Below are 17,386 nucleotides of genomic sequence, written 5' to 3'. Positions count from 1 at the left end.
GGGTGGGCGGGTAGTATGGAGGTAGTAGAGAGGTGGGTGGGTAGTATGGGGGTAGTAGAGGGCTGGGTGGGTAGTATGGAGGAAATAGAGGGCCATAGTTCCACATTTTCTGTCATTACATTTTATTCTTTTTTACCCCTTTGTTGCGCACTGTCCACTAGGGATGGGTATTGATAAGTTTTTATCAATATCGATGGCATTATTGATTCTGCCTATCAATCCAATTCCTTACCAATTCTCTTATCGATTCCCAAAAAATGTAGGTGCACCCACATTTTTCATTGCATCGCCTTTAACGCCAAAAGGTCACCTTTTATCGCTCTCCTTTCATATTATGTGAATGATTTTTTAACAATAAGGCGTAGAAAAAGCTTGTCTTTATTTAAAACACAATAATAATAATAATAATAATAATCTTTATTTATAGAGCGCTTTTCTAAACATAGTTTCAAAGTGCTTTACATATGAAATAATAAACAGAACAAAAAATAACACAAAAATGAAGTGACTAAAAACAATACAAAATATAGCCGCAAGCGGCGATGGCGGGCCCGAGCACCAGCGGTGCGGAGACCTGTGAGATTTCGGAATCTAACAAAGCAACATGTGCGTGTTGGTGGGCATGTGCATGAGCAACACACATGCCCACCAAATTTGGTCAATTTTCCTGAATGTATGTGTCAGCCACAACAGACAATATGCTAGGTAGCGCTATAGAGTCCCTAAGCCACACCCTAGGCCAGAGCTCTATCTCTGACTATCGATAGCAATAACGCTAGACCGACACAGACAGAGGGGGTAGAGACAAATCGATCAATAGAATAGAATATACACTTTTTTGATCCCGTGAGGGAAATTTATTTCTCTGCATGTAACCCAATTTAACCAAATTAGTGAACACACACAGCACACAGTGAACACACAGTGAGGTGAATCACACACTGACCCAGAGCAGTGAGCTGCCTGCCCAACCAGCGGTGCTGGGGGAGCAGTGAGGGGTTAGGTGCCTTGCTCAAGGGCACTTTAGTGGTGGACTGGTTGGGGATTGAACCGGCAACCTTCCAGTTACAAGCCCCAAGCCCTAACCAGTAGGCCACGGCTGCCCAGAGGGAAGGAGGGAGGGAGGAAAGAGGGAGGGAGTGTGTGTGTGTGTGTGTGTGTGTGTGTGTGTGTGTGTGTGTGTGTGTGTGTGTGTGTGTGTGTGTGTGTGTGTGTGTGTGTGTGTGTGTGTGTGTGTGTGTGTGTGTGTGTGTGTGTGTGTGTGTGTGCGTGCGTGCGTGCGTGCGTGTGTGTGCGCACGCGCGTGCGTGCGTGAGAGAGAGAGAGAATGACGGGGGAGGGGTGAGAGAGTGTCTGTGAGTCTGTGTAGAGAATTAGCAGGGGACGAGAGAGACATGCAGCTGAGAGAGAGAGCACCTACTCCTGCTCAGCTAAATGGATGGAGTATAAGACACATGCAAACACAAATAAACCTAAATACTCACTTACTGTGAACATGGCTAAAGTCAAAATTTCAAAATTGCAGCATAGGTTGATATGATTATAATTATTCGTCAACTCGCTTCAAAATATTTTAGCTAAAACTGTGTCCACCACAATCATTAATGCACTTTTAAAAAACACAAACAACACCAAAATTCAAAACTTTGCACATGACTGTCACTACAAACACACTAACTAATACTCCATCAAATTTCATCCAAATTAGTCACTGTTTTCTACCTATAACACCAACTTTCTGTTTCTTTTACAAGACACCTAGATTCAAACCTTCGCCATTTCAATATACTTTTGTATACTTTTTAATATACCATACTCAGAGCAGTGAGCTGCCTGCCCAACCAGCGGCGCTCAGGGAGCAGTCAGGGGTTAGGTGCCTTGCTCAAGGGCACTTCAGCTGTGGACTGGTCAGGGATCGAACCGGCAATCCTCCAGCTACAAGCCCCAAGCCCTAACCAGTAGGCCACGGTTGCCCAAAGTGTGTGTGTGTGTGTGTGTGTGTGTGTGTGTGTGTGTGTGTGTGTGTGTGTGTGTGTGTGTGTGTGTGTGTGTGTGTGTGTGTGTGTGTGTGTGTGTGTGTGTGTGTGTGTGTGTGTGTGTGTGTGTGTGTGTGTGTGTGTGTGTGTGTGTGTGTGTGTGTGTGCGCGCGCGTGTGTGTCTCTGTCTGTCTCTAGAAAGCCGCGCGTGTGTCAATGTGTGTGTGTTAGTTAGGGAGGACCCGAGAAGGGGGGTGACAGAGTGCGTGCGTGTGTCTGTTAGTTGCAACAGAGAGAGAGGCAGAGAAGGACAGAGAGGAGGGGCTGTGTGATTGGGCAAATATGAAATTAAAAATAACTCACTTTCTGTTAACATGGTTAAAATCAAAATTGCAGCATAGCTTGATATGATTATAATCATTCATCAACTCGCTTCAAAATATTTTAGCTAAAACTGTATCCACCACAATCATTAATGCACTTTTAAAAATCACAAACAACACCAAATTCAAAACTTTGCATATGACTGTCACTACAAACACTAACTAATACTCCATCAAATTTCATCCAAATTAGTCACTGTTTTCTGCCTATAACACCAACTTTTTGTTTCTTTTATAAGACACCTAGATTCAAACCTTCGCCATTTCAATATACTTTTGAAATTCAAAAATCTGGTCGCAATTTCTCTTGGGCAACCCCTTAAGATCATTTTACTGCTGAAAGGACATGATTTCGATAAACCGTCTAGGAGAAGTGTTTCAAAATACATGATGTGCAAAATTCATAATCATAACCATAACTCAAATTCTTCGAATATTTACTATAGAATGTAAATGTAAAAATTGTTCAGATTACTGCAACACACATACCCACCAAATCTGGGCCATTTTCGTGTATGCATGTGTCAACCACAACAGACAGCGTGATAGGTGGCGCTATAGAGTCCCTGAGCCACGCCCTAGACCAAAACTCTGTGTCTGAGTTTCGATTACAATTCTACAAATGGCTGCCAAATTACAAGAGTTTTAGAGCATGCCAAGTTGGTGAAAAAAAAAAAACAGGTAAGGAGGAAAAAACTATAATAAATATAGCCGCAAGCGGCGATGGCGGGCCCGAGCACCAGCGGTGCGGAGACCTGTGACATTTCGGAATCTAACAAAGCAACATGTGCCTGTTGGTGGGCATGTGCATGAGCAACACACATGCCCACCAAATTTGGTCAATTTTCCTGAATGTATGTGTCAACCACAACAGACAACCCACTAGGTGGCGCTATAGAGTCCCTACGCGACACCCTAGGCCAAAGCTCTGTCTCTGACTAGCCATAGCAATAACACACAAGCCCACCAAATTTGGTTCATTTTCGTGAATGTATGTGTCAACCACAACAGACAACCCACTAGGTGGCGCTATAGAGTCCCTACGCCACACCCTAGGCCAAAGCTCTGTCTCTGACTAGCCATAGCAATAACATACAAGCCCACCAAATTTGGTTAATTTTCGTGAATGTATGTGTCAACCACAACAGACAACGCACTAGGTGGCGCTATAGAGTCCCTACGCCACACCCTAGACCAAAGCTCTGTCTCTGACTATCCATAGCAATAACACACAAGTCCACCAAATTTGGTTCATTTTCGTGAATGTTTGTGTCAACCACAACAGATAACGTGCTGCTAGGTGGCGCTATAGAGTCTCAAAGCCACACCTTAGGCCAGAGCTCTGTCTCTGACTAGCAGAAGCAATTCCACATGTAGCTGCCAAATTACATCCAATTCATAACCTTTTTTCTGCCTATAACACCAACTTCCTGTTTCTTAATAAAACGCCATAATTCAAACGTCCGCCATTTCAATATACTTTTGAAATTCAAAAATCTGGTCGCAATTCCTCTCGGGCAACCCCTCAAGATCATTTTAGTGCTTATATGACATGATTTCGATAAACCGTCTAGGAGAAGTGTTTCAAAATACGTGATGTGCAAAAATCATAATCAGAATCATAACTCAAATTCTTATAAGATTCACTATATAGTTTCAATGTAAAACTTGTTCAGATTTATACAACACACATGTCCACCAAATTTGGTTCATTTCCGTGAATGTATGTGTCAACCACAATAGACGGCGCGCTAGGTGGCGCTATAGAGTCCCTGAGCCACACCCTAGGCCAGAGGTCTGTCTCTCAGTAGAGGCATCAATTCCACAGGTAGCTGCCAAATTTCAAGAGTTTTAGAGCATGCCAAGTTGCTGAAAAAGGGCAAAACATGTCCGGTAAGAGGAAAATACTATAATAAGAATAATAATAATAAATATAGCCGCAAGCGGCGATGGCGGGCCCGAGCACCTGCGGTGCGGACAAGTGACATTTGCGGAATCTAACAAAGCAACACGTACTTGTTGGTGGGCATGTGCATGAGCAACACACATGCCCACCAAATTTGGCTAATTTTCATCAATGTATGTGTCAACCACAAGAGACAACAAGCTAGGTGGCGCTATTGAGTCCCAAAGCCACACCCAAGGCCAAAGCTCTGTCTCTGATTAGTGGCAGCATTAACACACAAGCGTACCTAATTGTCGTGTATGTATGTGTCATCAATAATAGACAATGTGCTAGGTGGCGCTATAGAGTCCCTAAGCCTCACCCTAGGCCAGAGCTCTATCCCTGACAAGCAGTAGCAATAGCACACATGCCCACCAAATGTGGTTCTTTTTCGTGAATGTATCAACCACAACAGACAATGGGCTAGGTGGCGCTATAGAGTCCCTAAGCCACACCCTAGGCCAGAGGTCTGTTTCTGACTTGCGGCAGTAATAACACACAAGCTCACCAAATTTGATTCATTTTCGTGAATGTATATGTCAACCAAAACAGCTAACACACTAGGTGGCGCTATTGAGTCCCTAAGCCACACCCTCAGCCAGAGCTCTGTCTCTGAATACCTATAGCAAAACACATGCCCACCAAATTTGGTTCATTTTTGTGAATGTACGTGTCAACCACAACAGACAATACGCTAGGTGGCGCTATAGAGTGCCTAAGCCACACCTGAGGACAGAGCTCTGTCTTTATCTAGCGGCAGCAATAACACACAAGCCCACCAAATTTGGTTAATTTTTGTGAATGTTTGCATCAACCACAACAAACAATGCTCTAGGTGGCGCTATAGAGTCCCTAAGCCACACCTTTGGCCAGAGTTTGTCTCTGACTTGCAATAGGAATAACACACAAGCCCATGAAATTTGGTTCATTTTAGTGAATGTTTGTGTCAACCACAACAGATAACGTGCTGCTAGGTGGCGCTATAGAGTCCCTAAGCCACACCCTTGGCTAGAGCTCTGTCTCTGACTAGCAATAGCAATAACACACATGCCCACCAAATTTGGTTCATTTTCGTGAATGTTTGTGTCAACCACAACAGATAACGTGCTGCTAGGTGGCGCTATAGAGTCCTTAAGCCACACCCTTGGCTAGAGCTCTGTCTCTGACTAGCAATAACACACATGTCCACCAAATTTGGTTCATTTTCGTGAATGTTTGTGTCAACCACAACAGATAACATGCTGCTAGGTGGCGCTATAGAGTCCCAAAGCCACACCTTAGGCCAGAGCTCTGTCTCTGACTAGCAGAAGCAATTCCACATATAGCTGCCAAATTACATCCAATTCAAACCCTTTTTTCTGCCTATAACATCAACTTCCTGTTTCTTAATAAAACGCCATAATTCAAACCTTCGCCATTTCGATATACTTTTGAAATTCAAAAATCTGGTCGCAATTCCTCTCGGGCAACCCCTCAAGATCATTTTAGTGCTTATATGACATGATTTCGATAAACCGTCTAGGAGAAGTGTTTCAAAATACGTGATGTGCAAAAATCATAATCATAATCATAACTCAAATTCTTTTGAGATTTACTATATCGTTTAAATGTAAAAGTTGTTCAGATTAATACAACACATATGCCCACCAAATTTGGTTCATTTTCGTGAATGTATGTGTCAACCACAACAGACAGCGCGGTAGGTGGCGTTATAGAGTCCCTGAGCCACACCCTAGGCCAGAGGTCTGTCTCTCAGTAGAGGCATCAATTCTACAGGTAGCTGCCAAATTTCAAGAGTTTTAGAGCATGCCACGTTGGTGAAAAAGGGCAAAACATTCCGGTAAGAGGAAAATACTATAATAAGAATAATAATAATCTGAGCAAAAACAATAGGGCCTTGCACCTATGGTGCAGCCACTTTCAGTGGCCGCACCTCGGTGCTCGGGCCCTAATAATCTGAGCAAAAACAATAGGGCCTTGCACCTACGGTGCAGCCACTTTCAGTGGCCGCACCTCGGTGCTCGGGCCCTAATAATAATAATCTGAGCGAAAACAATAGGGCCTTGCACCTACGGTGCAGCCACTTTCAGTGGCCGCACCTCGGTGCTCGGTCCCTAATAATACCATAACAACATTGGCAAGAATAAAGAAAAAAAATAAAAAGTTTTTTTTTTTTTTTTTTTTGAATGAACAACAGAAAAAACTGCAATAATCAAAACACTACAAAAGGCAAAACCAAACCAAGACATAAACAAAAATGAAACTTAAATAAACTCCTTAAAAGCTTTAAGGTGAGTTTTAAGGAGGGACTTAAAAGATGGAACAGTATCAGCTAACCTTATTTGCTCAGGCAGTGCATTCCAAATATTCTTTATAAAGAATTATAAAGATGTATAGCCTACAGTATATAAGTACGGGATAATGGACGACACGCCGTGCGGTTATTCAAAGTTAATGCACGTTCTAGACGGTGATACGGCCCGACGCGAAGCGGAGGGACGTTCCGTCTAGAAAAGTGCATTAACTTTGAATAACCGCACGGCGTGAAGTCCATTATCCCGCTTATTCCACTGTTGCCACTTGCGTTGTGTTCGTTTTCGGTGCCAATTTAAATGTTTTAATCGCTAGAACTGTATTGTTTGTAGAACTACTTTTCCCAGACACATTTCAACTAATTTCTCAACCTGCGGTTACTAGTTCTAAATGGATGGTTGCTATGGCCAAAAGCCAGTCGTTAGTTCTAATCTCCCGTTGTCAAGCTGGCATATCCCAGAATTCTGATGAACGTTAACTTTGAAAGATTGCTATTTTTCTTAGCCTACTGCCACCTAACTAGCTAAATGACACCTCTGTCATATGCTAAACGTTACTATGATCTGAACGTCTGTATTTTACAGCTTGCATGTAACGTGACTGTGCATTTAAACTTCACAATGAGTTTGGCGAATTAATATTCAAGTGTTATACGGCCAACAAATTGGAACTACTTCATAGCCGTGCGTATATCTAAAGTAAATGCACACCCTTATAGAACGCAGAACAATGGGGAATTCAACCGAGCAGTGGAATAATATAATATAATTCTTTATATATTCTAATCTATACTACTGACATTTCTGATATTCATGACATTCATGACTATTCATATTACAGCCAAGGCCGTAACCAGGATTTTTAAAATAACGAGGTCAGGGCCATCGCTAGACATTTTGGGCACCCCGAAATGCCAGGGGGGTTCTTCTGAGCCCTCTGATCATGTTGCCAACGACATAGAACTATAGATTTGTTCATTGTATAACATGTTTTGTTCATAACTTGAACCAACACACTTTTCCACAATATTCTTTTTGTAGAGCCTCAAGAGCCTTTTCCCAAACTGACTTTGGTTATTTAAACTGGACCCTAGCCTACTCCTTCTGTGATTAAGAATGCTCTGCATCTCCTCATCAGTGTAGGGAATGCTGCATATAAACTGCAGGGTCATAGCTAGGGTTGCCAACTATGTGAAAATAACATAAGGAACATTCAATGTGAAATGGAGCACGGGGCGTGGAGCTTAGCTTCTTTAAGTTGAGGCCTGGTTATGGCAGACTTTGGGGTCATAGGGCCCACCTACACGTACCTACACCCCACCCCCCATCAAATCATCATTATGATGATCATTACAATGATTATTATGCTATATAGTTAGACATGCACTTTCACTTCAAAGCAGTCAATGTTTGAAGTGCCAAAATTGTTCACAAAAAGTTTGTGAAAACTATGCATATGCACGTTAGCATGTCATATGCACATCAGAGGCCTGCTTTACTAATGTAAGATATACGTACAATAGTGCATTGCTTTTGCATCGTTGCATGGGAGAATGGAGAAAAAATGGATATGGTTTATAATGAAATTTCATTTGAATGCCTGAATGTAAGGATTCAGGAAACACAATAGCAACTTTTGTCTATGGTAAACGGCCGTGCAGATAGGCGAAATCTGGAGATCTTTAAATGAAAGACTAGATCTGACCATGATCAAATTTGACTAAACGATACTCAATCCTTGAATTTCCCCTTGGGGATCAATAAAGTATCTATATATGCTAAACAATGTATTGTACAGTCTCTGCTCTGTTTTTGTGGGAGTTGCGAGAATCCACGTTGTTCTATTAAATGTCGTTAAATAATTATAGCCTTCCAACAGGTTGACGCGGAGCTTTGCCACCAACGTAGTTTCAGTTTCTGTCACGCAAACGCGTACACGCATGCATTCAATGAACGTTCACACTTAATTGTATGGCTCTATGTTTAATCACATCAATTTAGCAAGCTTTTCCACCTGATTGCAGCAACGTTTGCTTTCTTTTTCTGTCGGTCCGCGGTTGCTTGCGCAGCAAATTATCAGGTGAAGCACCGGACCTAGTTTCACTCTATGCCTCGCTGACCAGCAGTCTCCACGTTGCGCGGCCCTAGTTTGAGAAACGCTGCACAAGTGTCATTAGGTGATAGCCTGTTAAGGGTTTTTTGTGTGTGTTTTTCATTGTAACGTGCGTGCATTGAGCAGTTTCTTAAAATACAGAACAAAGAGCATTCCGTATCAGTTCAATACGGAAGAAGACTTTAACGTGTAACACTTATAAAACGAAACTTGAAGAAAAAAATACCGAGGACATGACCTCGGTGTCCTCAGTGGTAGTTACGGCCATGATTACAGCTCTGCCTCTTTAATTCAGCTGTCGGCTTGAAGCCTCAGATTGTAAACAAAGTAGCATAGTTGGCTAGCTTATTATAGTTTACTGGTTGGACTGTTCAGTTTCCCCACGTGTGTTTAAGTTGCAAGGTAGGCTAATACTTTTTCTCATTGGGACAGGCCCTTTTGAGTCTTAGAGTTGGAAAACATTGAGATGATCAGTCAACTTGAATGCAAGAGTTTGAATCAAATTTGTGCAGTAGCCTACGCTATGATGCTAACCGAAATTAATTATAATGTCGCTAGTTGTCTATGCGTCATTGCTTTCACGATTGTGAATGTGCATGTCGAGGGGCGGGTGTCCATTGAGCGGCACGAGAGGGAGAGGGAGAGAGAGCGGGCCAAGGGGGTTACTTCTATACAGTTTGGCAAAGTTGCACACAGCCCTGGACCGGGCAACGTTAGCACCCCTCCGTAGGCTGTCGAACACATGACACTCTTGGAGCTTAATCCCATGCTTCACGGACAAATGTTTTAACATATTGCTGGTATTACTACCGATAACAATACTGTACTGGTTGCAGACGGCAGAATATTCATCACGTTTAGTGAAATGGGGCCAGGCTTTGGATCTCTTCCTCCTCTCGGGGTTGACTTGTAGTAGGCTAGGCTATGAGTCGTCACAGAGGGCTTGTAGTAACACAACATTTCAGGAAAACCGGAAAAAGTCAGACGTCATGCAGGCTGAGGGAATCGTTAAGGGAATCGATAACGAAAAAGACGTACGATGTCGATGGAATTGATAAGTTAAACCCGGTTCCAAGACAGAATCGGTTATCGATGCCCAACCCTAGTCCACACGTAGCAGAACTGATTTGACATGGAACTACACTCTCATCTGGCGTAATAATCAAGCCAACTTGCAAACTACTGGCACTACTACTGCTTGTTGTCTATGGGGACTATTTTCAGATGCTGCGTACGATATCACTGCGCCTATGGTACGTTTGCAAGTTGCCTTGATTATTACGCCAGATGAGAGTGTAGTTCCATGTCAAATCAGCCTAGAAAAACGGCAGGTTTCATTTTCAGTTGGTCTTATTGAACTTTCTAACTTGAGAGGAGACACGTTTTAAATGGGAAAATTACCAGAAATCTTAGTCACTTTTAAACATGAAGCTAGCAGGCGAGAAGCAAATGGTCTAATCCGATTCAATGATCTATGCTAGGCTGAAGCTAAAAGTTGTATCGCCAGTCTCACAGAATGGCTGGATGAACGGGAACAAGGTAAATATCGATTGTTTTGCTCGAGGGGAGGTGGAAAATGAGCGTATTTCCAAAAATGGCGGAATATCCCTTTAAAAGTTGAGATGAATAACAGTGGTTCACGCCCCCATTTGTGCCCGAGCGCCCCCCTCTATGCTGACTCGTCCACACCGCCCCCCAACAATGTCCGAATGCCCCCTGGGGGACGGTACTGCCCCCGTTGAGAAACCCTAGTATAGAGAGTACAAGGGTTTCAGAGTGGTCACCCCTGCCTGAGACCAACTTGTAGCACAATAAGACAAATGGCAGAAAATCATTGAATGCATAAACAGTTTAGCTGCATGTAAGGGTAATTGATGTCGTATATGTCTAAAAGTAATCAAACTCACTCTGACATTTCTAGATATCTTCTTAATATGCTTTTTAAAATTTAGATTGGAATCAATAATTATGCCCAGGTATTTGAAATTGTCAACTATTTTAATCACCTCTCCTTTGACCAGGATGTCAGGTTGTTGCTGTGCATTTATCTTTTTAGAGAAATACATAGCAACTGTTTTACTATCATTGAGAGTCAGACAGCTACTAGTTAGCCGGTTACATGCTGCCACTCAGACATGCCACCACTACGACATGCTTCCATTTAGACATGCCTCTATTTCGACATGCTGCTATTTAGACATGCTGCCAATCCGACACATTTTAGTACCCCCATTCCGACAGTTTACAAATCCTATTTTTTTCCAAGTCAATTTAACGGACCCGATGAGCCCGACGGACGCAAAAAACACACCCATTCTTCTCTATTACATTGCTCCGCGATTATTAGTCACAGCGAGATGAGACCTATATTGCATGAAAGAGCAGAACCGGGGCTTTCCAACGAGACTAGACACGTGTATGTACGATTAAGTATGACAATAAAATAAAATCATGAATTTAAATCAAAGTATAGGCTATCATATTTACAGTCTATATTGCTCTGCGTTCACCCACGCAGCCACTGCTCTCGCTTGAATTACTCCGGGACCAGGCATGGCACAGACATGACACGCATATCAAATGAAAGAGGAGAAACAGAGCTTTCCATTGACACCAAACACATCGATCCTTTTGTGTTATAAAAACAGACGAAGTGACAAACAAATAAGAATGTCATATAGCTTCGGATACCGCTACTTTCGTTTGATTTACTCGTGAAACAGTGGTTAAAAATATATGGCTTGCATGTCAGATAAAAGAGGAGAGCTAGAGCTATCCACAGATACCAAATACAACCTTCTAGGCCATAAAACAGACGAAGTGACAGCAAAATAATAACTGTAACATTAATAGCCTATTAATTACCTCATGTCGGAATGGCACGTTGTTTGAAAAAAAAGTTAAATACCGCCACTGCGACCATGAAAAAAAAAAATGTCGGAGTGGTGGGACTTTTTCCCATAAGGAGACATGCCTCCACTACGACAATTGGACGTCAATGTCGGAGTGCTGGTATGTCGGAATGAACGGCGGATACCTAGTTAGCCAATCTGATACTTTATTTAGGACTGCAGTAAGTTTTAGAGCAGCCTGTTCTCTATTTTTAGCATGCGTATAAATTGCTGTGTCGTCTGCATACATTTGAATATTGACGTCTGGGCAAATCAGAGGCAGGTCATTGATACATAGACTAAATAAAATTGGTCCTAAAATTGATCCCTGTGGGACTCCAATGGAACTGTTGGCAAAGGAAGAGCATACATCATTAATTCTGATGGACTGCTTCCTTGAGTCCAGATACGACAGATACGATAGAGAGTCCAGAATAAATTTAATTGAGTCAGTACCTTTCCGGAAATGTCGCAGCTGCAGCTAGAAACGTTTTAACAACACTTTATTAACATTTCCGGAAAGGTACGGACTCGATTAAATTCATTCTGGACTCTCTATCCGACCACATAAAGACGTGGGGATACTTCGGTTTGGCTTTAGGGATCCTCTACTCACTACCACGTAAGTGTAGTGTTGTTCGGAACAGTAGAAGAGGTATAAAAATAGCGTTTTGTAGCGGCGAAAGGACATGCCCGAGTCACTTCCAGGCTAACGAGTTTTGGCTAAAAACGGTGAGCTCGAACTTTCTCAAAATACATCCGAATTACATGATTTTGGTGTCAACTCAACGTATGTACTCCCAATAGTCCGAAAAAATGATCCAAAGTGCATTTCACTCCGGATTATCCCTTTAATGATCTTTGAATAAACTAATTAGTTCACAGTTCAGAGTTTGAATGGTGGTAAACGGTATTTGAAGTTGTAAGTTTTATCTAATAAATAAGACGTTTTTGACAGCCAATTTGAACATTTGCATGTCTTGATACCAAGATACAGATATAAGATGAAAATGACAATGTGTTTAGTTTGAGTAGCCTATTTTGTGTTGACTGTTACACATTAAGCATGTTGCCAAAATGCAACAAAACGCATGAAGATCATAATTAATCTATTACAAATGGTGGTTAGTATAGATATTCTTTTGATCCTATGACATATTTTTGGTATCTGTATTTATACCATCCGTGAATTTAAACTCTCAGATCACACAATGAGGTGATGGCACACTCTAAAACCCGCAGCAGTGAGCAGCCTGCTACAGCGGCGCTAAATGGCTGGTTGTGCGTCATGGCTCAGCCTTTTTTTGAAACTTAATTAAATTCGGATCGGCCCATGGATCTGCCCTTTTTTTCCGATCCAGCTACTTTGTTCATATTGGGCCGATATCCGATCCAAATATCGGATCGGTGCATCCCTATCCACAATCATAATCTAGTCCATATAATTTGCCCATGAGATCTTGTGACGTTACATGATGACAGATCCAAAAAAATACTATATTTAGTATATTTAGACGGAAAAATATCACGTTTATCTGACTACCCACCCATTGTCCCAATAAAAGTTGGGACAGATGGGTGGGTAGATGGGAAAAATTTGCACATAGTGTACCTTATATTATCTCCCCCCGCCCCCCACACCCAATGGAGTAACACTCCTAATTTTGCTGTATTGTAAATAAATAAAATGCCCCCACACCCAATGGAGTAACACTCCTAATTTTGCTGTATTGTAAATAAATAAAATTTTATCCTCACTGCTTTCGTGATCTCACACTTCCACTCCATGACAAATACATTATAACATTGGCTACTGAAACCCTGAAATGTGTTTACCCTGATAAAAAAAAAAACTTTATCTAGCCATTCACATACTCTTTTCTAACCACTTTGCAGCGATCTCTAATCTTTTTTAATGAAAATAATGAACAAACCAGAACAAGGCCATGCAAATGACTAGTTGAAAAATATTTTGCAACTGTTTTAACATGTGCTGTTTAGTTTAAATTAGATTAGGATAAGTGTTGACAAATAGAACATCCACATGATGCTGTATCTATATGAAGTTCCACCAAGTTTTGTATTTTATCATTTCAATTGATATTACCTGTCTGAGGTGTTGGTACCAGGAGAACATTCTAAGGATTGCTGGGTGAGATTACTTTTATCTTCACTGCAGTTTGGTGGTCCTGCTAGGTATAAGTCCTGGTCTGGTGGCCTCTCATGGTCTCTCCTTTCCATCTCCAGATTAGATCAGAAGTTACTATGACATAATGCACATTTAATTAATTTACATGATATGTAAGTCATTATGCATCAAATTGTCTCTTAAATTAATGGATGTAAATGTCACCTTTACAACTCATTTGTTAATGCGTTTAAAGGCATAGAGAGTCCTCACTTTAAGTTAAGTCACAAAATATCCTCACACAAAATTAAAACTAAGCAAGTGTTATTAATCTTATATTAAGATCGAAAAATAAGGTAAGAATAAAGCCGAAAGCGGCGATGGTGGGCCCCAGCACCTGCGGTGCGGACCTGTGACATTACAGAATCTAACAAAGCAACAAGTGTGTGTCGGTGGGCATGTGCAAGAGCAACACACATGCCCATCAAATTTAATTAATTTTCATGAATGTATGTGTCAACCACAACAGACAACACGCTAGGTGGCGCTATAAAGTCCCTAAGCCACACCCTACGCTAGAGCTCTGTCTCTGACTATCTATAAACCAATAATGCACAAGCCCACCAAATTTGGTTCATTTTCGTAAATTTGTGTGTGTCAACGACAACAGGCAATGCTCTAGGTGGCGCTGTACAGTCTCTTAGACACCCTTGGCCAGAGCGCTGTCTCTGAGTAGCTATAGCAATAACACACATGCCCACCAAATGTGGTTAATTTTGGTGAAAGTACATGTCAACCACAACAGACAATGCACTAGATGGCACTATAGAGTCCCTAAGCCAGACCCTAGGCCAGAGCTCTGTCTCTGAAAAGCGGTGGAAATAACACACAAGCCCACCAAATGTGGTTCATTTTTGTGAATATATGGGTCAACCGCAACAGACAATGTGCTAGGTGGCGCTATAGAGTCCCTAAACCACACCCTAAGCCAGAGCTATGTCTCTGACTAGAGATAGCAATAACACATATGCCCACCAAAATTGGTTAATTTTGGTGAATGTGCAAGTAAACCACAACAGACAATGCGATAGGTGGCGCTATAGAGTCCCTATGCCACACCCTCGGCCAGAGCTCTGTCTCTGAATATCGATAGCAGTAATGCACAAGCCCACCGAATTTGGTTCATTTTCGTGAATATATGGGTCAACCACAATAGACACTGTGCTAGGTGGCGCTATAAAGTCCCTAAGCCACACCCTAGGCCAGATCTCTGTCTCTGACTAGTAGTAGCAATAACACACAAGCCCACTAAATTTGGTTTATTTTCGTGATTATATGAGTCAATCACAATAGACAACACGCTAGGTGGCGCTATAGAGTCCCTAAGCCACACCCTAGGCCAGAGCTCTGTCTCTGACTAACAACAGCAATAACGCACAAGCCCACCAAATTTGGTTCATTTTCATGAATGTGTGTGTCAAACAGAAGAGACAATGCACTAGGTGGCGCTATAAAGTTGATAAGCCACACCTTAGGCCAGAGCTCTGTCTCTGACTAGCAATAGCAATAACGCACAAGCCCACCAAATTCGGTTCATTTTCATATGAGTCAACCACAATAGACAACATGCTAGGTGGCGCTATAAAGTCCCTAAGCCACACCCTAGGCCAGAGCTCTGTCTCTGACTAACAATAGCAATAACGCACAAGCCCACCAAATTTGGTTCATTTTCGTGAATGTGTCTGTCAACCACAACAGACAACGTGCTGCTAGGTGGTGCTATAGAGTCCCGAAGCCACACCTAAGGCCAAAGCTCTGTCTCTAACTAGCGGTAGGAATTCCAAATTGTTACCTTTTTTCTGCCCATAACACAAACTTCCTGTTTCTTTAATAAGTCGCCATAATTCAAACCTTCGCCATTTCAATATGCTTCAAAAATTAAAAAATCTGTTCGCAATTTCTCTTGGACAACCCCTCAAGATCATTTTAGTGCTTAAATGACATGATTTCCTAAACCGTCTAGGAGAAGTGCTTCAAAACACGTTATGTGCAAACATCATAATCATAATCATAACTCAAATTCTTCTAAGATTCACTTTATAGATTAAATGTTAAACTTGTTCAGATTCATACAACACATATGCCCACCAAATCTGGGCCATTTCCTTGAATGTATGTGTCAACCACAACAGAAAACGCTCTAGGTGGCGCTTTAGAGTCCCTGAGCCACACCCTAGGCCAGAGCTTTGTCTACCACTAGAGTTACCAATTCCACACGTAGCTGCCAAATTTCAAGAGTTTTAGAGCATGCCAAGTTGGTGAAAAAGGGGAAAACGTTGCCGGTAAGAGGATTATACTATTAAAAAAACAGTCCTTATAACACAGCTGATCAACTAGGCTATTTGCTTTCACTTTTGAATTAAGTTCCATTGCAAGAAGTGACCGGACTTGTGGAGTGATATGAAAGACGTACATAAGAAGCACACAAACTATTTTACTTGACAGCAGTCTGTTCTATTGTCTGACATTGAGAAATATCAGACCTCCGCACAACGTGAATGGAGCATTCTGCAGCACTAGCACTCTAGCATAGTTGATTACCAAAATGACTAGAATTCACACGTTTTTTCAATAGGACTCCTCCTTCCCACAATGTGACAGCTTTTAAATATGCCTATCGTGTGAAGAGTTTGAACTAAGAAAACATGTTTCTATTGTTAAATGTTCAGAATAGCTGACCTTACCTCAAGTATGTGTGTGCAGTGGTGTCCTTCTGATTCGAGAGCCACAGTGCTGTGCTTTTATATAGAGTAGGCTAGGCTGATGGTTAATCACATGGTTTCTGGGAAATTCACAGTGATTATCATACATAAAGAAAGCAGACAGATCTCTCTCTCTCTCTCTCTCTCTCTCTCTCTCTCTCTCTCTCTCTCTCTCTCTCTCACACACACACACACACTCACACACACACACACACACACACACACACACACACACACACACACACACACACACACTCTCCTTTACCCTCCCCCCCAAACACACTTACAAGTGAACACACACACACAGACTTATGAATCACACACAAATGCAAGCAAGCAGACACACACACACACACACACACACACACACACACACACACACACACACACACACTCATTGAAAACAATGAAAACCTTGGTCATACTGGTAACACTTTACTTGACTGTATATATAGATATATAAAACGGGAATGTCCAACCATTCAGAGGTCCACAGATGGTCAGTAGTTCACTTTCCAATATGATGGATTCTTCACAACTTGTATAGTATAGTGACATCTAAAGTAGACTTCAATATAAAATATTCATGAGATGTTAACAAATGCTGGAGAGGATTCATAATACCCTGTAGGCTATATGTATTACTAGATTGTCAGACTTTTATTTTCGTCGTTTTGTCCTCCACATTCATGAAAGTGTTGGTATGAATGTTGAGTCGTGTTTCATGAATCAGTCATGAATGCTTCATGTGCAGTTCATGACAGCTGTTATAAATGTGTTATGAATGAACCTGTCAAGTAAAGTGTTACCATTCTTTTTTATAAGTCCATGACAATAAACTTTAACCATGTGAACATAGTCTAAAGGATTCCTAGT

General features: G+C 41.7%; 1 protein-coding gene across 1 annotated transcript in view; it reads right to left on the bottom strand.

Moving 5' to 3' along the window:
* LOC134079184 (interferon-induced very large GTPase 1-like) overlaps window positions 1-16,516 on the bottom strand; it is a 75,477-nt gene extending 58,961 nt beyond the window's left edge. The window contains exons 1-2 of the mRNA XM_062535380.1: window positions 16,493-16,516; window positions 13,728-13,883 (exon numbers count right to left, since the gene is read on the bottom strand). Of these exons, the coding sequence (XP_062391364.1) occupies window positions 13,728-13,861 (134 nt within the window). The 5' untranslated portion in view covers window positions 13,862-13,883; window positions 16,493-16,516. The remainder of the gene's footprint in view (window positions 1-13,727; window positions 13,884-16,492) is intronic.
* Between the last annotated feature and the right edge of the window lie 870 nt (window positions 16,517-17,386).

Source organism: Sardina pilchardus, chromosome 4, assembly GCF_963854185.1.
Source record: "Sardina pilchardus chromosome 4, fSarPil1.1, whole genome shotgun sequence".
Lineage (NCBI taxonomy): Eukaryota > Metazoa > Chordata > Actinopteri > Clupeiformes > Clupeidae > Sardina > Sardina pilchardus.
Note: the sequence above shows the minus strand (reverse complement) of the source record. Positions and strands in the feature narration are given on the sequence as shown.